Source organism: Myxine glutinosa, chromosome 9, assembly GCF_964187855.1.
Source record: "Myxine glutinosa chromosome 9, kmMyxGlut1.1, whole genome shotgun sequence".
NCBI lineage: Eukaryota > Metazoa > Chordata > Myxini > Myxiniformes > Myxinidae > Myxine > Myxine glutinosa.
Genome location: NC_136269.1, coordinates 45,697,287 through 45,719,934, shown reverse-complemented (window position 1 = coordinate 45,719,934; position 22,648 = coordinate 45,697,287). Strand labels below are relative to the sequence as shown.

General features: G+C 45.2%; 1 protein-coding gene across 4 annotated transcripts; it reads right to left on the bottom strand.

Moving 5' to 3' along the window:
* Positions 1 to 373: 373 nt before the first annotated feature.
* Positions 374 to 22,611, bottom strand: CHTF8 (chromosome transmission fidelity factor 8). 4 transcript variants are annotated; one of them, XM_068129196.2, is made up of 3 exons: positions 22,522 to 22,611; positions 17,174 to 17,291; positions 374 to 1,414 (listed from the first exon to the last, which is right to left on the bottom strand). In XM_068129196.2, the coding sequence occupies exons 1-3, from the start codon at positions 22,542 to 22,544 to the stop codon at positions 1,151 to 1,153; spliced, it is 405 nt and encodes a 134-aa protein (XP_067985297.2). In that variant the 5' UTR covers positions 22,545 to 22,611; the 3' UTR covers positions 374 to 1,150. The 4 variants fall into 4 exon arrangements, with proteins under 4 accessions (XP_067985297.2, XP_067985296.2, XP_078640447.1 ...); XM_068129195.2 differs by lacking the exon at positions 22,522 to 22,611 and adding an exon at positions 21,816 to 21,973; XM_078784321.1 differs by lacking the exon at positions 374 to 1,414 and adding an exon at positions 10,529 to 15,761.
* Positions 22,612 to 22,648: the final 37 nt, after the last annotated feature.

Sequence of the window (22,648 nt, the reverse complement as noted above, 5' to 3'; positions counted from 1 at the left end):
CTGTGCCATTTCACCAGACGTGAATGTGCGGACCTCTAGGCCACTGTGCCAGTTCACAACCATTCATTTCCAAACCATATCTGCCTTCCACAAGCCACCCCAGATCACAGACATTCCTCAATAAACCCTCATCTGTGCATCCTCCCCAAGTCTTGGCTACTGGCCCACTAGCATTTATTCAAACCCTTATTCTCCCGATTGTGCATTTATCTTCCTGTATTCATTATTTCATCACTATTCACTATTCATTATATGACATTATTCACTGGTAATTCCCTGCTTGTCGTTAAAGGCGGCAAAAAGGGTTGGCGTCAGGAAGGGCATCCGGCCGTAAAACATTGCTTCAAAAAGGGGACCGAAAAACAACAACAACCACAGTTCCCGAAAAAGGCCAACCCCCGCTTGCGGGGAAAAATGGCCTCTAAAGGTGGTTTTTATTCATTATTTCATCCTCACCCGTCTTTTAAATGCACGGCCCATCATTTCCTCATGCCCATCATCTTCCACATCCACAATCTCTTCTACGCACACTCATTCTTTCTCGTTCTAACCCATTCTATTCCTTTCTGGACTATTGTTACTCATTTTTGTGTTGATCCTTCCCTCTTGTATATGTCCATCCACCATTACCCCCTCCCCAATCCACTTTGCCAGTCCGTAAACCCGCTGCGATTTGTCATTCACTAACTACTCCCTGACTCAAGACCCTCGTATCGAAAAAAAATTGCCATTTTCACAAAACCACCCATAAACAGGCCCTCTTGCTATGTACTAACAACATGGGTTCATTGGGGAGAATTTTTTTTTTAAACCATTCACCTCTACAAATGATCAATGTTGAAGAAAAAAGTATAAACCCACCAATTGGCAGAATTCCAGCACATCTTTTTCTGAGCAAACCTCGACAAGGCCTACATATTGATCATCAATGTAGATTTTAATGGGAGACGAGGTCAAATTTCCACACTGGCATACGTAATAAAGAGACGGCACCTTATTTGCAGCAGCATATTGACATCACCGCCGACGAAACAATCAGCGGCAGCAGCAACATGAATAAATAAAAAAACAGCGCAATTCAGAAGAAAAACAAGAAAAAGAAGAAACAATAATGACCTAACAATTGTTTTGCTCAACTTCTACAAAAGAATCAAACTTTTTTGGGCACGTGGGTGATGATAGGCTTTGGGCGAGTTTTGAAGACGAGCTTGTGCCGAATAACAGCTTTCACGGCGTAGTGCGTATCGACTGCTTGGCCTTCACCCCATCCAGATTTTGTTGTTTGCTTTGTTTCCTTGGTGTGCTGTGAATCATTCCCGCTGCCATCGCGCTTGATCAGCACCGCCAGTGGCTTTTCCAGCTTCACTTGCTTCCCGTACAGGATGTGATGTCCAATGATGAATACTGGAACACCCTGGGGAGACACACAGCTTGATGGAATCTGGCCAGTATACTCCTTTTTCGATTTCAGTTGCTGGAGTTGGTCATGAAGAAAGGTACAAGTAAAATATTGATTACTGACAATATGGTAATTACGACTAATGGATAGCAAGCTTGGGTCCAACAAGTTAAAAGTAAGGAGGCTCAGAAATCAGTGGGCGGGGGCGATGGTGGGGCTATACGTGTACACCAATTCCCAGGAAACATGCACCCAAAATCCCATTCATTCATAAATTGTTTATTTATTTGCTCATTTATTTAATTATTATAAAGAACGGGCACCCTCACGTGGCCGCGGGTCAGCATTGACGGTTCTTGCAGTTGCTGCTGATGCAGTGCCCCTGTGGGTTCGAGCAAGAATTTGGAACTTGGCCAGGGTGCCGACACTTGCTCAACTAATCTTCACAAAGGACACCGTGGGATCTTTAACATCCACCAACAAATGCTGGCAGACAGGACAGCCAGTTTAACGTCTATCCGAGCAACGGTACGCAGGCCTCGCCCAACCTACGAAACACAGGATGACAGTTTATAACTGGGTGGAGATTCAAACCAAGGCTGGACAGTTCAGAGTCGAGTGTGCATTCTTAGGGCCTAGTCTAGGCTATTCTGCCAGTCCACATCTATGTCAATGAAGATTAGTGACATCAAATAAAAAGGTAAACATGAAGTTCTACAAAATGTCAAGGTATTCTCAAATATGGATGTAGTCTATTTTGATCTTCAGTTTTAGGCTAATCATATTGTTACGTTTGTGGGGGTAGGTGAAGAAATACCTTAGGAAAGTTAGGAATGTATAGTTTAGAATGGACCGTATGCCGCAAAGAAGAAGAATCTCTGTATTAAGTAGGCCGACTGTGAGGGTAAGAGCGTTTGCATGTCGCCATAAGGAGGGTGGTTTTGTGCTAGTTAAATAGGGCTTATGGTTAATAATCCCCAGTGTGTAACGCCTCCTGTAATTTTCCCGTTGTTCTTATGAAATTCACTCGCCCAGCCATGCAATCGGCACATTGCCACAACCACACCGACAAGCCCAACAGAAACCGAACACATTTGCCGATCGGCAAGGGAACCCCGCCCCGAACATTGTCGATGGGTGTCAATAAAGGCCTTGAGGCCCCGCCCCGAAGGGAACGATTGGTCATGGTCATGGACTGAAGTGGTGGGGCATGGGGATTGGTTCGAGTGGACGTCAGCGAGAAAAGGGGAGGATTTTTTTTCCCCTCTCTTGCCCCCTCTTTGGTTCTGGGTTTTGTGGCGAGCGGACATGCTTGGTCTCTTGGCTCATGGTCTTTTCGGGTTGCTCGGCTGTGCTGTTTCTGGTTTGGGGTGCTGGTGCTGAGAAAGAGCGGTGTTAGCCTTCGTGGCCTGTTTGCCCGTGGGGCTCTTGACACCTCACGTACGTGGCGCTGTGGAGAGCGACTCCATACCATTGTTGGAGCGGTTCCCGGCCACCTTGAACTGCCATTTCCTTCAACGGCCTCATTGAGAGAGATAAGTGCCGGCACTATAAAAAAGGCCATTGTTTATTTTTACTATCGTTTTCCCCTTGTCTGTACGAGTGTGAGTGGAGACGTCTCGCAGTAGGATTATAGATTTACCTCACCATTCATTTTATTTCCGTGCTTTATTTTCATTAAATCCTTTATTTTTGCATTTCATTCTTGTATTTTTTTTATTTATTTTTTTTTGCATGCAAGATCGAGGCTCGTGTAAGAGCTAACATCAATCACAAAAAAAAAAAACTGACACAAAACACACAAAAAAGGCAGCGGGAGACAAGATGGGGAGAGAAAGGTAAGCACACAAGTACAACAGCAGAGAACAGGGACAACGGAAGATCCGTGGGAGGGAGAGGGCTTGGGGGGGAGGAGACATGGGAAGGCCGGGAGGGGGGTGGGGGGGGTTGGGAAAGTATAAAATACATGGACACTGCTGGAACTTCCAGGAAAGAAAAAAGTCGGTATTTCAAAAAAAAAAGTGGATTTGGGGTGAATTAACGGGGGTACAAGAGATCAAGGTTTTGGATGGGGGAAGATAAGAGATGGTGGTGAACAGCTGTTTTAAAGACCCGGAGGGAGGAGTGGGATTGAAGAGTGTGTGGGAGTTTGTTCCAGAGGCGGGAGTAAAGAGGAATGAAAGAGTGAAGGTGAGCAGAGAGTCTTGATTTTGGCAATTTCACCATAAGAGGGTTGCTGGCAGATCTTGTGCGACCTGCAGGAGTATTTGGGGGACAGAGCACAGAGAGAGCTGGGGGAGCAAGGCCGGAGAGGAGTCGGTAGAAGACATAATTGACAGAATTGAATTGATTGAAGACAGAATGTTGATTTTTGCTGTCTCGTATTTGTGTTTGTGGGTCGAGTAATAACCCCGTGGCGGCCGTCAGATTAGATAAGGCTTCGGGCCTTTCCTGTGTGCGCGAAAAGATAATCCTACCAAGTTTCGAAATATGCCTCAGAGTTAACAACGTTTGGTCATTCGTCACCCAGGGGTCTTAACTCCGGGGACACGACAATATGTTACCTCAGTGGGCAGATGAGGACGCGACAGAGCAAAATAGAGGCAAGATGAACACTGCAGTTAACTTATGTCGGTAATTTGTGATACGATAATGACAAAAATGCCAACTTTTGTTAAAGGATGTGATGTAACCTTTACTATTTGCAATGCATACACAAGGCAGCTTCACTTTCCCCTCCAAAGGACTGCATGCTCCACAATGCACTGCCCCCTTATGGTATCATTATATCACTCTTTCTGTATATACCGTACAAAAGAATGATCTATATATTACATAAAAAGGCAGAATTTGATCACGTCCCTCCAGATCCGTAATCGCCATGCACCCCCATCTCCTCCCAACATCCTTACCTCACCGCATCTCTACCCTCCCTTTGGCAGAGCTACAATGTTCTAGAGGCCAAGAGCGGAATTGGGAGAGGAGGGGAAGAAGGATGTTATTGTAAGCTCAAGCCCCATTTATGCCTCTTTGGCACGTGGCTCAGCTCCACAAAACAGGGCCCATCACCACTATCTCCAGCTGATGTTGCGAATAAGACTTATTGTTCAAGTGTGAAGATTAACAGCAAAAGTAATCAGCTAACACTGTCAATACGGTAATAATAAGAGGAACCAATTTTACGAGGAGATTGCATATCAGATTGGAGCGTTCGGTATTCCCATCTGAGCATTTGCCTCATAAGGCTGTAAGTAATCTCAGTTTTCAATTCCATGTGCAGCGTTCAGTTTTCCTATGGTTCATATGGAAGTGCAATGTCTCCTTGATATGGCACACGCACAATTCCTCCACAAGCCTGAGACACTATAGAGAAATTAATATTTTTTTAAACGGTAGATATCAGGACTCCTACCAAACACATTACATCTACAATTTTTGTTCCTCAAAATTGGTTGATACATCATTGATAAAATCTCAAGAGCCTCACATTTTCTCCCCTCTTGACCCAGCTATAAACTGTCACCCTGCATGGTGTTTCGCATACGCAGGGTGGTGATGATCAAAATTTATATGCTGGATGTTGAGCTGTTTTAGAAGGTTGTTAAGCCAAAGGATCCGTCTCAGAACTGGTTGTTGGTGGTCGGTAAAGATCCCATAGTGTTTGTTGTGCACCTTGAATAAATTAAAAATTCCTGCCACCTTCAATAAAATATCAGGCCTAGCCAGCCATTTCGGAAAGACTTGGACAAAAAGTTTCCCTGACTGATCGCACAAGAAGCACAAGAAGTTGGGATTAATTGCAGCTGTTAAAAGAGATCGTACTACTATGAGTAGTAGTTATAGTAGTAGTATTAATAGTTGTAATTGAGGTTAAATAAATAATAACCATTCCATTCACGCCGTGTGGCACATAGAACTGCTCAGGCAGTTTCATTGCCGAAGGAGTACAATCCCGGACGGGTCGCCACTCCGACGCAGGATACTCGAACGGCTTATTATGCCAGTAAGCTGGTACTCATTTTGCAAACATTGGAAGGATGGCAGGCGGAGTCAACCCACCTGGTGTTATTTCAATGGCACGACAGGAGCTCAAACTCAAAATCCTAAGACATTAAGCCAGCGACCTAAACTGGTTGTGTACAGGTCCTGGTGTGTACCCCGGTTTAGAATAGGTACACCGTATCCCTGCGTGTCGTAAGAGGCGACTAAAAGGGTTGGCGTCAGGAAGGGCATCCGGCCATAAAAACATTGCCTCAAAAAGAGAACCATGACAATTACGACTACATATGGGCAGGGTACAGCCCGAAGTACCCCGTGGGGGACCCCACTCCCTCTCGTCAAAACTCAAGGTGGGGAACCCGATCGAAGCAAGGGTGAAAATCACTCCATTTATGACGACGAAACGTCTGATGCCCGACGTGGAGATCGGTTTCTGAGGTTTGGGACATGGAATGTAGGGACAATGACAGGGAGATCAGGAGGAGTGGTGGAAGTATTGGTCAGAAGAAGAGTGGACATATGTTGTGTGCAGGAGACGAGATGGAAGGGAAGTGGTGTGAGAATGGTGAAGGGTAGGCAGGGACAGAAATACAAGTTTGTGTGGCAAGGGTGCCCGGAGGGTGTGAATGGTGTTGGTGTCCTGTTTTCTGAGGAGTTTGTAGACAGTGTGGTGAGTGACTAGAGTGAGTGAAAGGGTGATGATGGTGAAAATGATGATTGGAAAGCTCTTGGTGAACGTCATCTCCGGATATGCTCTGCAGGTCGGTTCGAGCGATGAAGAGAAGGACAAGTTCTGGTGTGCGATAGAGAAGCTGATGGAAAACGTGAAAGATGAGGAAGTTGTTGTGGTAGGAGGAGACCTAAATGGACATGTGGGAAGGAGTATGGACGGTTTTGAGGGAGTTCATGGGGGTTACGGATATGGTGGGAGAAATGGAGAAGGTGAAAGGATTTTGGAGTTTGCTGATGGAGCTGATTTGTTATACTCGGTTCCAGAAAGAGGATAATAAGCTTGTTACATACACGTCAGGTGGGTCGACGACAACCGTTGACTACCAGCTGGTGCGTAGGCGAGATAGGGGGCACCTCCGGAACACAATGGTGATCCCGGGGGAGGAGGCTGTTTCACAGCACCACTTGGTTGTCTGCAACATAAGGTGAAAGGTGCGAGGAGAGCTCGGCGGGTGAAGTACCAACCGAAAATGAAGATGTGGAGGTTGAAAGAGGTGACAGTGAGGGAGGCATTAAAAGAGAGGCTGAGTATGGTTGAGGATGATGTGGTTGAGCTTGAAAGAGGTTGGATGTCAATGAAAGATAGTCTGTTGGGAGCCGTTGGTGAGGTATGTGGATGGACAAAAGGACCACCGAGGCACTCGGAAACATGGTGGTGGGATGATGAAGTTGGAAAAAAGATTGACGAGAAGAGGAAGAAGTTCAAGGAGTGGCAGAAGGCGAAGGGTATGGGGGCAGAAAAGGCAGAGCATGAAAGTTATAAGGCAGCCAAGAAGGCTGCAAAGAAAGAAGGCTTCCTGTGCAAAGGCACAGGAGGCATGCAGGAAAATGTTCGGAGAACGCTTGGATTCGGAAGAGGGTCAGAGAGCGGTATTCAGGATTGCAAAGCAGATAGCGAAAGAGAGGTGTGATGTGATGGGGGTGAGTTGCTTGAAGGATGAAGTGGGACAAATCGTTGTGGACTCAGATGGAATTAAAGGAAGATGGAAGAGATATATGGAAATACTGTTGAATGCAGAGAATGAATGGGATGGCAACATAGAGAGTAACCCAGTTTTAGGACCGGCAGAGAAGCTAACCGAGAAGGAAGTTGAGGAAGCGATAAAAGCAATGAAGAGTAGAAAAGCGGGAGGGCCGACGGGAGTTGTGGGAGATATGTTGAGGGCAGCGGGAAATTGGGGTGTGAAGAGAATGACAGATATCTGCAATCTGGTGGTGAAAGAAGGCCGCATTCCAGTGGATTGGGAACTGAGTACCCTCATCCCTCTATACAAGGGGAAAGGTGACCCTCTGGACTTTGGCTCGTATCGAGCGATAAAGTTATTGGAGTATGGAATGAAGGTATTCGAAAGGGTGTTGGAGAGGAGGATAAGGAAGAAAGTGAAGATCGACGAAATGCAGTTTGGATTTATGCCAGGCAGAGGAACGACAGACGCACTTTTTATTGTAAGGCAGTTGCAGGAGAAGTACATTGAGAAGAGGAAGAAGTTGTTTCTTGGGTTTGTTGATCTGGAGAAAGCATTCGATAGGGTTCCCCGCGAAGTAGTGACATGGGCATTGAGGAAGTTAGGAGTGGAGGAATGGTTGATCAGAGTAGTGATGGCAATGTACAAAAGAGCGCGCACAGCTGTAAGGACGAAGGACGGGAACAGTGGTGAGTTTGAGGTGAAGGTTGGAGTGCATCGGGGGTCGGAACTAAGTCCACGACTATTTGTAGCTGTGATGAAGGTGTTGGCTCGGAACGTAAAGGAGGGTTTACCGTGCGAGTTGTTGTATGCAGATGATCTGGTGTTGATTGCGGAAAGTATGAATGGACTGAAGGAGAAGATGTACACATGGAAAAGGATTGTATGGAGACAAAAGGTCTGAAGGTGAAAATCGGAAAGACGAAAGTGATGGCAAGTGGTAAAGCATGTGGTGAGGTGGAAAGAACTGGGAAGTGGCCGTGTGCTGTGTGCAGGAAGGGTGTCGGAGTGAACTCCATTCAATGTACAATGTGCGCTGAGTGGGTTCATCAAAAATGTAGTGGTCTGAGAGGGTCATTAACCAGTGTGGCAGCTACATTCAAGTGTAAGGTGTGCACAGAGGGAGCTGCAGATGGAGGAAATGTTGAGTTGGATCTTGGAGATGGCGTGAAGCTGGAAGGTGTGAAAACATTTTCCTACCTAGGAGACATGCTGAATGGAGAAGGTGGATCAGACTCAGCAACGGTTGCTGGAGTGATATGTGCATGGAAGAAGTTTCGGGAACTGAGTGGCATGCTGACGAGGAGGGGAGTGTCGTTGAAGCTGAAGGGAAAGGTGTATGCTGCATGTGTGAGAAGTGTTATGATTTATGGGAGCGAGAAATGGGTAATGAACGTAGAGCAGCAACGAAGGCTGGAAAGGGTGGAAATGCGAATGGTTCGGTGGATGTTTGGAGTATCGTTGAGAGAGAGAGGAAGACAAATGATGAATTGCGAAAGATGATGGGAATAGAGCCTGTGGTGGATGCTGTGAAGAGAAACAGGTTAAGATGGTTTGGTCATGTGTTGAGGAAGGCTGAAAGTGACTGGTTGAGAAAAGTGATGGAAATGAATGTAGAAGGCAGTAGAGGACGGGGAAGACCGAGAAAGACTTGGCTAAAGATGGTGGAAGAAGAAATGCGGGCAAGGGGGTTCACAAGGGGAGATGCAGAAAATAGGGAAAATGGAGAAGATTGTCATGGGGCCCACAAGGCTAATCCCCACTCTAGCAGGGGAAAAAAAAAAACCACCTTTAGAGGCCATTTTTCCCCGCAAAGCGGGGGTTGGCCTTTTTCGGGGACCGTGGTTGTTGTTGTTTTTTGGTCCCCTTTTTGAAGCAATGTTTTACGGCCGGATGCCCTTCCTGCCGCCAACCCTTTTTGTCGCCTTTTTACGACAAGCAGGGAATGACCAGTGAACTGGTACTCAATTAGCCGACCTCGGAAGGATGACAGGCTGAGTCAACCCCCCTGGCGTTAATTCAGCAATCGACCGGGATTCGAACCCAGGATCCTTGGATCCTAAGCTGGCACCCTAGCCGCTAGCCCAACACCAGGCATCTAGCAGGGAAAATGGCCTTAAAATGCCTGTTGTTGTTGTTGTATCAGACCAACATGAATCAATTCCAGATCAGCAGAGCAAGACGCAGCTGATGTTGGGGGTATTGCACGACACAATGTGGAGTTGTCTGTAAAAAAGGAAGAGTGTTTTCCAGAGCATCGGAAGGGCCGTTCACGTTGATGAGGAACAATGCCGGGCCCAAGATTGCCTTGGAGAACTCCAGCCTCCACTATGAGAAGGGAGGAGAGCGTTCCATTGATGGCAACACGTTAACTACATGAGTGGAGGAAGTGAGAAATCCCAGAATGAAGGCATCCTTGTTTGCCAAAGGGAGCAAGCTTGGTAAGCAAACAAGATGCCAGGCCATGTTAAATGCCCGAGACGCGTTCAGTGACAGTCCTGACCTCTTTTGTGAGATTTAGGGCCTCTAACCATTTCTGAGAGAGGAGCAGGATTGAGTGACTGGCACAGACTCCAAGGTGTTGGTCATATATGATGCCGTTTGAAAACAGGAAAGACATCAGTAGCAATAACATATTCCATGTATTTCCTTACTAGCAAAGTCATGGAATCCATTAGAGTTTCCCTTTAAGCTTGTATTCAGGAGTATTTAATACCTTCACCAACTTCACTTCAAGGCTAACCCCCGCTCTGGCGGGGAAAATGGCCTTAAAACGATCATTCATTCATTCACCAACGAAAGTGGATGGAGGTTACGTTTTCACCTCTCTTTGGCTGTCTGTGAATAGGATATCTATCTCAAGAACTTATAGACCGGACTTGGATGAAACTAGGTAGACAGGTTGGGTGTGTGACAAGGACAAACTGATTCCATTTTGGTGAAGATCCAAAATACAGATCCAGATACGAGAATATTTTGATTTTTTAAAAAGGGCTTCTTCACCATTGGAAGGTAGTAATAGGTAGACGAGAATGGCAGAAGCACCCGGATAGCTATCTGGCTGATATTAGGGTTGCGACCCATTCCCACCCAATAGTCCTTGAGCCAGACCAAAAGTAATGCTCCGGCGGGGGGAGTAATTCTCATTATGATTTTCCATTAGACCAATGTCTCAAGTGTCAGAAAAGGTGTGATGGACATCTGAGAACGGTAGCTTAGTGCCCGGATGGACGCCATCTTTGAAACCACCCAGCTCGAAAATGCCCATTTGGTGGGGTACATTGTTGCACGTGTATCTGGACTTCTATACTAGCTATCGATGTGCGGTTGACGACTAAATATACGTCCGATGTGTACCGTCTAAATAAAAAATAATATGAAGCATTTTGTTTTAGATTAATTATTATAAAAATCAATTATCGAAAAAAAATCATATATTTTTCAATATTTTATTATTAGACTTGTACTTTTTTTAGTGAAACAACACTGGTATGATTTTCCAAATTATGCATTGTGCTACACCGTTTATCTGTCTATAAAAATAACTCAAAAACTAAAACATATCATCCACCACGAGTTTACAACAAATAAATGTAAAGAGGCATAAAATGACTTAGGCCGCCGCTGGCATTATCTATTCTGATGATAACGCCAAGTTAGGAATGTCGTACGGAGAGGATTTTAACACCATACGATATCTAATAAGCAGGCGGAAATTGTTACATAGGAAATCTGCACTTTGGTGGCCATCTTGGATTTCAAAATGGCCGCCAATTATATTAATTATTCATTACTAGAGTTTGGAAAGACGTATGGAGCTGATTTTAACACCATACGATGTATATTCCTAATAAGCAAGCGGAGGTATCATTGAACATGTCATGTTTTAGTCAAATAACACCGGTATGATCTTCCAAATTATACATTTTGCTAAACCGTTTATCTGTCTATAAAGATTTTCAGGCAATTTGGCCTGCATTATAATAGAGAACAACATATGCTATACAATATATAGTGCACACAAAGTTAATCATCAGAGTCGCCATCAGAGTCATTGGCATCCTGAGCCACGATAGCATCATCCTGCACCATGTTGGAGCATCCCTGCAGCTTACACACAACAGTGCACTTCAACCCATTCAGTATGCAGGAGCAATCTGACGGTCGACACGTCCTTCTGCATGTGCATGAGATGAGATTCAAGACGACATCTGGAGCTGGTAGACCCGCCATCCATCGGATTGTGAGCGAACCGCCATCATCGAGTTCCCAACCATGTCCTGCTGATGGTGTTGGGACGTCTGGTAGGTTTTCAAGGCTGCGTCGCCAGATAGCCGCCTGATAGTTGGCCCTAAGCGTATGCTGCATCAAGGAGTCTTCACAAGGCGGCAATTGTCCAGATTCGATCTGGCCCTTCTTTGCACAGAACATGTGATAACGGAGCGAATTAACACTGACGATCTTCGTGTTCTTGGCGTACAGCTGACACGTGAAGGCCTGAATGCTATTGAAGACGTCTGTTGGTACATTCCACGAAGATCCCAGATCTGTGAATGCTTGAAGATACAGCTCATTCGCTTGCACAAGCTTCAAAGCCTTTATCTTTCCTTGGCTAGCCAGAGCACTCACAGTGTCACACCCGCTCCATGCATGAAGCCCTGGCAATGCACTGCAAACTCCAGACCCCAATACCGCAGCCAACTTTCCAACGTCGATCATTCTGACTCGAACCTTTGTTCCTCGTCTGATGAAGAGCTGACTATCGATGGTTCTGCTGAGATGAAGACTGATGATCAGAACGTCGGTGTCATCTGCCACTAAGATGATCGTCTTGTAGTGGGTAGCGGCGTGCTTTGCGTGGAGAAACATACGCGTGTCTGCTTCCTCGTGGCTACATTCGAGTGCTTGCACCAACTTCCACCTATCGCGGGTCAGTACCACACATTTTTCACCACAGGTGACATACAGTGTTCTGTTGCCTAGCTTTTCGCGATTTGTTTCATGTTTCCACGACTCCGCCAGAAACACAACCAGTTTCTCCTTTGTCTGGCTGCAAGCAAGGAGACGCCGCCAGTTCATGATTTTGTGTGCGGGTCTGATCTCGCTGAAACTGATGCCTTCATTTGAACCGCGGTTCACACGCTCAGCTGCTTTGATGGATTCTTCTGTGTATGTGTCAAAGACAACATCGATGCGCTCACTGCCTTGACCAGCGTGAAGCGCTGCAGCAAGGATGCGGTCAGATAGTTCTTCGAACGTGTCGTTCTCGCCATGCATCTTTTGTATGAGAGCCATCGCATCAATTATTGTTGCACTTCGCTTGTCAACGCTCTCGGCTGGTTCCACAAGACCTTCCATGTGTTTCGCAAGTGCAGCTTTGTTCGTTTTTTTCATTGACCCATCAACGTTTGCCAAAGACCATGGTAACGGCCCTAGTGGGTGACAAAGGACAAGTTGCATGTCGAGGTTCCTTGTCTTGGCGATGAGTATCATGGTGGCAAACAGTTGTCTGTCAGCTCTCAGGAAGATCTCCTTGTTTGTGCCCTTCACAACTTTCTGCTTGATCTTACCAAAGGTCTTCAAGTTTAGCTTGTTCAATGTGTCATGAAAGCCTGTTCCCTCTTCAAGACGTTTCTGGAAGCTTTGATACGCCGCTTCCCCCTTTTGCAGGGTGTTGAGTAGGTCATTAGAAACGTCCTCCCTCGCAGCCGCTCCGGTAGATATACTGAGAAGACATGACGGATCATCGGCGAATGGATTGGTCCAGTCATTTTCCAGTAGATCACAGATAGCTGTGACGCCAGACTCATCACGTTTGATGCGAGAAGTAGACAAGTCAGGGTGCTTGGCGTGAGATGTGTCGCTGCCATTCACAAGGATAGTTTCTCGTAGTTGCCTCAGTGCAGTAGCCCGATTTTCTGCAGTTAGATAGTATCGTGACACAGCCCCTTGTCGAAGACTAAAACCTCGTGTTCCTCCAGCTGTTTGCGTATCTTTGTTTACTGTTTCTTCTGTTGTCTGATCAACAGCGATTCTGGCAAATGGATTCCCTGGTCTAAGCTGTACGGAGAAGTAGCCTTGATTGAAATGCCTGTACAACTCGGGGCATGTTTCGTGGAGTTGCGTCATCTGTGCATAGTACACTGGTAGATATCTAGCATAGTTCACCTTGTTCATTGCGAAACACCAAGGGATCACTCTTCTGACACAAGCCAAGTGAAGCATCCAGTCGCCTTCTCTATCCGCACGAATCAACCCCAGCAGGGTCTCTACCATATCAATATACATCATCCAGAAGCGAGCCAGGTCTCCATGTTTGGTTCGCAGAAAATGTAGGTATTTCGCGAACATGTCAAAGCTCTGTACACATGAATCATCATCGAGAGCAGCAGCGAGAGTCTCGTGGCAAACATCCTCCTTGATGCTGCGAATTTTGAGGTCAGTGCTTCGAATCTGGGGTTCCTTGTCAGGATGATTGCTTTCTATCCACACCTGGAAGCCCTTCCAAATGATGCGCATTAGTGCCTCGTACATCAACTTGTGGAGTCGCACAGCACGGTTGTATTGCTTGCCTTCCAGAACCCTGTTGATGGAACCTTCAGCGATTACTCCTGACTCAACAGCTACATCCCGAAGGCCTGCATCTCCAAACATTTTCCCAATGCTCGACATGAAGTTACAGATGGTATGGAAGTTCCCCATCATGAGCACGATTCTTCCATATCGATCGACATCTTTCCATGCCATTTCGGTCGCCTTAGCAAATAGTGCCTGGTCTAGCACCACCGGTATACGCTCAAGCTGAAGTGATGACATGATGTTCAGAGCTTCTCTGAGGATTTCTTGCACTGTTGCCATATCTGTGGCAGGCGCGTTTATAGTCGGCAGGTAGCCAACTACATCTTCCGTCACCTGAACACGATCTCTAGTCATGATGTTGAAACCAGTCCACGAACTGATTGTCTGGTCGCATGGTTCCAGCATGCGAGTCATAATCCATACGTGATTTCGGCGCTGCGCAAGGGATGTTGCGCCTGCAAGAGTGTCAGAAAGATCTGCAGGCTTGATTGCAGGTGGGCCCTCTCGTTTCCCACCGCTGTATATTGGAACTAAATCGCTGGATGACGGGATAGATCGCTTCTTATCTGCTTTGGATACTGCCGATGGAGGTTGGGGCGGCAAACACGACTGCGACTTCGGTTGGACGATGATACCGTTGACGCGATGCGATGTTCCGCCACCACTCAGCGATTCCTCTAGCCTGTCGATGTTATCGAATGCTAATACAGTCGGGACCGAAGGGTGCACATGTGACGGAAGTGGTACTGTATCTTTCTCCACACTTGCTAATTTGTCTATGCATAGCGCTGTCTCGATTTCTTCCAGAACTGTGTACGAACATCCGTGCCCGAGTCGATTCAATATTCTGATGACCTCTGTATTACCGGTGAGCGTTTTCATGACCCACGGAAGTAGGACATGCTTCGATGTTCTGATGGTACCCCGGTGTACAGCATTGATGATATCTTGAGCCATCGACCATACCAGTGTGTCGGCACGCGCAGAGCTACCCCCACTCCCGCAAATCAAAGTATGCAGAAATACACGAAGAGAATCTGGTATCTTCACGTAATCTGAAGTGAGTTCTGCTGGCTGAGGTGGCCAACGTTCATTGTAATGAGCATCTTTGATCTGGTGTCGCAGTGAAGTAGCTGCACGCACAATGTTACTTTCACCGTCCGTTCGTTCAAATGCTTTCACTTCTGCTTTCAGGTTTACGCACTCTGCAGCAATCTCTCGCTTTGTCAGATTATCGGGCATCAAGTATACACGGTGTTTCACATTGAAGAAGATGAGCGATTCTCCAAACTCTCTTTGTAATGTGCGCTGCAGATTCTTCTTGATGGAGTCACGAACATCAACTGAAAATGTATCTGAAGACAGGATATCTGTTGCAACATCAACTATTGGAACAATCCTCGGGTTCAAGAACAAGTCAGTGCGAATGAAATTGAATATACATCGTATCATTTCTTTTTTCTCGATATTATCTTCAATGTCAGTTTCTACTTGAGGTTTTTGGGGCCGTGTGTAGTTTCTATAGCAGGAGAAGTGGTAGTGAGCCTCAGTTGCAACCATATCTCGTGTAGTCAATGCCAAAACTCTCTCATCATTGCGAGCTGTCGCAGCATCTCTTATTGTCTTATCTGCTCGAAGTTCAACAGCCAAGACAACTGTTTCACGGGTACGACTGCCTTTTATGAATTTTGAAGCACGCTGGCAAAAAATGCATTTATCATCGTAGACCGTTGAAGTTGATCCTGTCTCTTCCCGTGATGATCGCCGTCGCACCGCATCGCCAGTATCAACTGAAGAACTTCTAGCTGCATTGGTCAAAGTAGCTGGGTGGTTTTTGTGAGTGAAGTCTGATCTACAAGCCCTATGGTATAATATTGGAATATTAGGAAGTTCAACTGCGCCTTCTTGGACTAGCTTTAGAATTGGATAAAAGTTTCTAACTGCGGCTGCGTCACACAATGTCTTCCAAGAACTGTTGCCCGCTGCCTTGCTTAGTTCAGAGAGTGGCGACTTCTTGCTGCACAGGATGCACGTTCCGGACTCAGGTTCAATCTTCGCCCGTTTCGCCTCGACACCGGCCATCTCAGCTGAAAGAACAAAAAGACTGACGTTAGATTACTCCGATATCCGAAAAGCTCGCCAGCTTACATAGACATACTCATCCAAGTCAGTGAACATGTTAGATGGCGCCACAATACAACTCTATAATAGAGTTGTATGTGGCGCCATCTAACATGTTCACTTTTAGTTCTTAAGCCACCCACCCCCCCCCCCCCCCCCCTCAGAAATTAATCAGGTCACCGCAACAAATCTCAGACTGAGATATAGAATATAGAATATAGATATAGAATAGACTGACGTCACTTTCGGCACTGGGTTCTGTGGGTTGATTATCGGCGGGAAATTCCAACTGACATAGTTTCGGTTTGTGGAAAGTGCATGCCTTTTCATATATTTTTTGTGTACACTCGTGGTGGATGATATGTTTTAGTTTTTGAGTTATTTTTATAGACAGATAAACGGTGTAGCACAATGCATAATTTGGAAAATCATACCAGTGTTGTTTCACTAAAAAAAGTACAAGTCTAATAATAAAATATTGAAAAATATATGATTTTTTTTCGATAATTGATTTTTATAATAATTAATCTAAAACAAAATGCTTCATATTATTTTTTATTTAGACGGTACACATCGGACGTATATTTAGTCGTCAACCGCACATCGATAGCTAGTATAGAAGTCCAGATACACGTGCAACAATGTACCCCACCAAATGGGCATTTTCGAGCTGGGTGGTTTCAAAGATGGCGTCCATCCGGGCACTAAGCTACCGTTCTCAGATGTCCATTGTCCATCACACCTTTTCTGACACTTGAGACATTGGTCTAATGGAAAATCATAATGAGAATTACTCCCCCCCCGGAGCATTCACTTCAAAAAATGGCCGGTTGGCTCAAGGACTACAAAACTCCGTCAAGCTCTTCTCTTCGAATGTGTCTTTGGCAAACGAATCGTTTCGGAAATCCAGGAATTCATCTTGCAATGCCTCCGGCAAATTACCCCATGCCCCCCCCCCCCCCGAGAAATACACAATGGCCCCCAGGTTGGGAACCACGGCTCTATTGGCTGATTGCTCAGTTTGAGTTGAAAAACTGTTTGCTAATTTGGCAATGAAGTTGCAAGATGCTTTACTGCTGAGCCGTTTTTGCGGCTGTATCGCAAAGGCTTGGTCCTTTGGACCATCTTGACACTATTTCTAGTGCACGTGGCCATAAAAAATACACACATCGAGTCATCACACAGTAAACACATAAAAAATACAAAATATAAACACAGTAAATCGTCATCTCAATTTTGCATTGGTCTTGGGATAAAGCAAAAACAGGTACTTCATAAACAAAACATCCTTATTAACTCACATTTGCTGCAAGTCACCTATTTTTGTTTTTCAACGTGATGTTACATGATAAATTGATACACACACGTGTGGACATACCTCGTGGGTGTAATGCAGATCCCCCAAAAGACAACCACCAAGTCCTTGACCCTGCCGAGACTCCAGCTGCCCCTGAAGCTCCAGCAACAACCAATCTCCGGCTAATCCTTCTCGATCCCTACGAAGCACAATAACATAATGTGTTGATAGAAACTCGAGGGTGCAGCATCATGGAGAATTTCCTGTAATTTACAACGTGATCATGTCTTTTGGGTTTTAAATGTTTTTGTTTTATATTTATTCCACGTCAGTTTCTGATGGAGAAACAACTTGTTTAAATTGAATGTTATATTTTGAACACAAATCTGAACATGAATCAGAAAACAAACCTCTAGGTTAGCAGTACTTTTGCTCTGAATGTGTCCCGATCGCGCTTGTGCAGAGAAGAGTGACAAAATATTTTTAGTCTGTCTGTCTGTCTGGCAATCAAACAAAATTGAAAATCATTCTAAACAGGAAACTTGTTGTTTTTAAGGATGTCATAAAGGACCCAACCAACAGGCACGAAGAAGTAATGGAATGTGGTTGCTAGCGTGGTGTAATAGACACTGTGTCAACGATGGTAAACTTCCGGAATTAATTTTGTTGTGCAAGCTTTGCAATCTTTATTTTATTTAAATTTAATTATGTACTTCAACAATGTAGAACAAAAATCACCTGCTTGCCACTTCCAAAAACCTCCAGTTTTGCAGTACTTAGACATGTTGTATAAGGTGGTGTATAAGATTGCATCAACGGTGCTAAACTTGCGGAATATTTTTATACGTGTAAAATCATTATTTTATTTCAATTAAATTATATACTTGACCACTACATGGGGTAGGGTGTTCAATGAACTCTCTAGTCATCTAGTGTTAGTACTGTCTTTGTCTACTGGACCGTGGTTTTTGTCCATCTTTTGCCTGTTCTTCCAATAAACCATGTGATAACTTTTGAGACTAAAAATTGTTGTACCCTGCTTGAGAGACCACGAACAGAATAGCCTGGGTGAAGAAGGACTTGGGGGGTTTGACCCAAAACTGTGTCCAGAACTTAAGTGATTCTGACATTGTGGGTGTGCAGGGTACATGGATGAAGACATTAATACTGAGCTGTCATCAGTCCATGATATAACTTCGTGTAAATCATCTTACTATAATTCACCAAATGTGTATCCGTCTGTCCGTCCATTCGAAGGCACCGCAAAAACTGCTGAACCGATCGCAACGATATTTTGGGTGGGTAATCCTGGAATCTCCTGGAGTAAAATAGGCTATATTGTTTTTCCAATTTCAGCTTTGGCCTCCAGCATTTTCAGGTTTGGACTCCCGCATGACGTTACTTTCCCGGGTGCCACACAAACGGCTGCACCGATCGCTGCACAGCTGCACCGATCGGACTCGGTGACCTCGGACAAAAACCGTTTTTAAGGACATGGGTTGAATCCCTGTTTGAGAGAATGCCAACGCCCTCTCCGCCATCACGGCCATCTCTCCAACTCACAATCCCACGAGATATGCGGAAAGGACGACCAATTATCTTCTTTTTGATTCGTATATAAACATGACTAAAAGTAAATAATGACCTCAGCCAAAGTTCAAACGACGTGGGTTTAATCCCTCCATGAGAGAATTCCACATAGCTATTTGGGCGGTGTATAAGCCAACAGATCGCTGTCTCCATCGATCTTGCTGAGGCCCTAATACCTATCGGCTCAAAATCCTTTTAACTGTTGACTTGGTAGTTTTTACAATGAAGGAAACATTAACAATGTTGTTAAAAGTTTATTTTGTGATTAATTTGTGATTGGAGGTATGTTGTTTGGAATGAAAAAAGAGATATCGAGTTCAAGTGAATGATGACATGCCGTGATGGTTTCTACTTTCTGAACATGAACTTCGCGGATCGCCATATGCAGATTCGCCACGGACCCATGATCGATGTTTCTATACGTGAACGTACCCGTTTGTTTGCGAACGGGTACGTTTTTCATGGAAGTCCTTCACGAACTTGCTGTCCATGTCTGATGTGCGACTGAAGGTGCTACAGGAATGTGGAATTTATTGGTTTCATGCTTTAGCATTCGCCGTATCTGCATTGCCTGTTTGCTTCTGGCCTCCCACCCGTGAATAGCACGGGTATCTCACTAGTTACAATAATTAAAGGACAGGCGTTTGTTTGTGTGTTTATTTGTATGTTTGTCATGCTACTCCTACATTTCTGAGCCGAATACACCCAGACTTGCTACATAGGATCAGCATGACCCCAATTAGTTGATAGGGGAGTTGATCGGGGCATGTTAACGTCTATCATGTGTGCAAGATAAAGATTGTTATGCATAATGGCTCACAAAGTTTCTAAAAGAAGCCAAAGAAGCCGGTGGTCTTGAAGGGGGGGCAGGGTAGGGTTGAAAATTCTCTTTGTAAATGTGTATCGTGTAACGTCGTCTCCAGGTGGGAGAGGGTATTGCAAGTCCCACCCTTCACAGTACAGTATTCATGCCCCCACGTTTTCCTGTGCAGTGATGTGTTTTGAATTATAAGCAGTCAGCATGTTTTTCATTCATGCATGTAACCCGAGTTATTTATTATTTTGATTTTCGGGAGCGATTGAGGCAGCTGTCAGTGACCTATACACCGCCCAAATAAAGGTATGTGTCAGAAGAATGTGTTGCATGCTTGGAACAGGATCGCCCGATAATGACGCATGCCTGTCTGTCTGCCAGTCCCCAAACTACTCCCTCAGTTTTGGGGCTAGCCCCACCAAACTTTGTGGAACCATTTGGGGTCGCAGCGAGTGCCTTAAGGTGGGTGGGAGGTTTCATAAATTTCTCAATACAATTATGAGTTTGAGTTTCCACCCGTATGAAAATGCTCTCTGAATATGAATATGAATGAATGATCGTTTTAAGGCCATTTTCCCCGCTAGAGCGGGGGTTAGCCTTGCGGGCCCCATGACAATCATGGTTCCCTGTTTGAGGCAATGTTTTTATGGCCGGATGCCCTTCCTGACGCCAACCCTTGGTCACCTCTTATGATGCGCAGGGGTACAGTGTACCTATTCTAAACCGGGGTACACACCAGGATCATTCATCCCAGCAAGCTGGTACTCAATTTGCTGACCTCAGAAGGATGACAGGCTGAGTCAACCCCCCTGGTGTTCATTTAGCGATCAACCGGGATTCGAACCCAGGATCCCAAGCCGGCACCCTAACCGCTAAGCCAACACCAGGCTATGAAAATGCTCTCTCTGCATGTAAAAACATTCATGGGTTCGGCATTGGCAGTTTCGCCATTTACCACATGTGCAAACATTCGTTGGTTCGGTACTTTCTCAATACAATTGTGATTTTGAGTTTCTACCCAAACAACGCTGATCTTTCTCCACATGTAAACATGTAGCATCATCATTTTGCCTTTGATGGTATAATATAAACATAGGGGCAATACCCCTGGCACTCACCTGGTAGAATAAACAGTATACTGCACTGACTGAGGGCATTTTAAACCAATTTCAATGGTTGCCAGAAGACAGGGCAGCATGTAGATTCATATTAACATAATCATGACTTTAAACAAACAAAAAAATACCTGTTTTGGGGGGCAACCCCCCCCCCCCCCCCCCTCCACCCGTGCCGACGCCGATTTTTTAAATGCCAGGAACACACTTTGGTACAACACGGGTGATTAAGGTTGTGGTTAAGTTTCATCAGAATTGCGTGTGTAGTTTCTGAGAAGAAAGCAAATACCTATTTTGGGGGGCAACCACTCCCCTCCCACCCCATAGATCCCCAAAGGGCAGATTTTTTTTTAATGCCGTGAACAAACTTTGGTACATCACGGGTGGTGAATGTTTTGGTAAAGTTTCATCGGAATTGCATGTGTAGTTTCAGAGGAAAAAGCAAATTCCTATTTTGGGGGGCAAATCTGAATGTACTTTGACCCCCGGAAGACTCCCTTAGACCCCTTTTTTTTTTTAAATGCTGTGGACAAACTTTAGTCACAACACAATAAATATAATTTGTGCCAAATTTGGTCGCAATCCCATAAGCGGTTTCAGAGAAGAAGTTTCAAGTGTTTACGGACGGACAGACAGACGGACGACGTGCCATCGCATAAAGCTCCCCTGAACTTCATTCCAGGTGAGTTAAAGATGTGCTTGAGCTCTGGTTGATCGAGGGATTTGCGGTAGCAGGTGGCACTGGAGGAGAGACGAGAGGATGTGTTGGTTGCTGTGTTTAACAAAGGAATTGACTCGGATTCCGACCGCTTCAGACGCCTTTTCACCACATGCTAAATTGGTGACCCCCGCATGATCCATATTGCTGGACAAGGAGCAACCAGTCGCTGGGGACGACCAACCAGCCGCCATTCTGGCATAATTCCCCACAGCTGTGATTTACACAAGTTGAAGCACAAATCGACACCCAGACCATTACTACCGAGTCGACATGGTTCAAATACATTGTTGGCTCCATGTCACCAGAATGTGACACAGGCGTAATATTTTATTTCAACAAACACATTCACACCTTTGGCAATTTCTCAATGCAATTTAGATTCTCAGTTTCCTCCTGTAAGTTGCTGAAATTTTTCGCTCTCATTCATGGATTCAGAATTTGCAGTTTCGCGATTGACCGCATGTAGAAAGAAACATTCCCCACCTTCTGGAGGAGTCAGCTGCACTTGTGTTTTTTTTGTCCAAGTCATTCACGAATCGGCTGTCCATGCCTGACGTTCGACTGAAGGTGGCACCATAGGAGCGCCTCCTCCTTTGGAATAATCCTCTTGGTTAGTGTGACGTAACGCGCGCGTTTGGACCCGGAAACAGAATTATGACGCGGCGCATTACGTCACGGCTTGCCGAGAGGATAACAAGACAGGAAGTCTAACAGCGGCGAAGCCGGGCTTGTACAATATTATAAATCATAAACATATTATTAGCTTTTTAAATAGTCGCTAATGCCGTTTATAACATTAAACAAAGAAATTTGGAGGAATCCCGACATCTGTGGGGTAAGTTTTACTTACAGCACTGAGCGAAGATCTACTGTGATCAATATACCCCACAAGGGTTTGGTAATAACATGATCCTTCTGCCGGGCCTATAAGTACTGTGTCGTTGGAAGACCAGTAACGCCGATGCGTTCGATATTTGATAATCATTTTAACAACATTCAGAATGTGCTCAAAGTAAAGCGACACTCGAACCCGAGGCAGGAATTAAAATGCGTTCCATTAAGGAACGGATTGGGAGTCGTGTCAATGCAAGTAGTTTCGGTAAGTTTACCTAGAAACTATTGCAGGTGACAAAACAGGTGGTTAATAATTATTTATAACTAGAGGCGATAAAGTTGGAGTTCCACGTACGTTTGGATGAACAACTGCACCATTCCGCCGCAACTTCGAACCTCACTCCCGCGCTTTTAGCTTCCGTGAGGTGAAATGTAATTCTGCATTAAATTTTATCATGAACACGTTTGTCAGGTCATATTGT

What these genes read in the sequence shown, in the direction of transcription:
- CHTF8 (XM_078784321.1), bottom strand. Translation starts at nt 15,756, where the DNA reads ATGGCCGGTGTCGAGGCGAAACGGGCGAAGATTGAACCTGAGTCCGGA.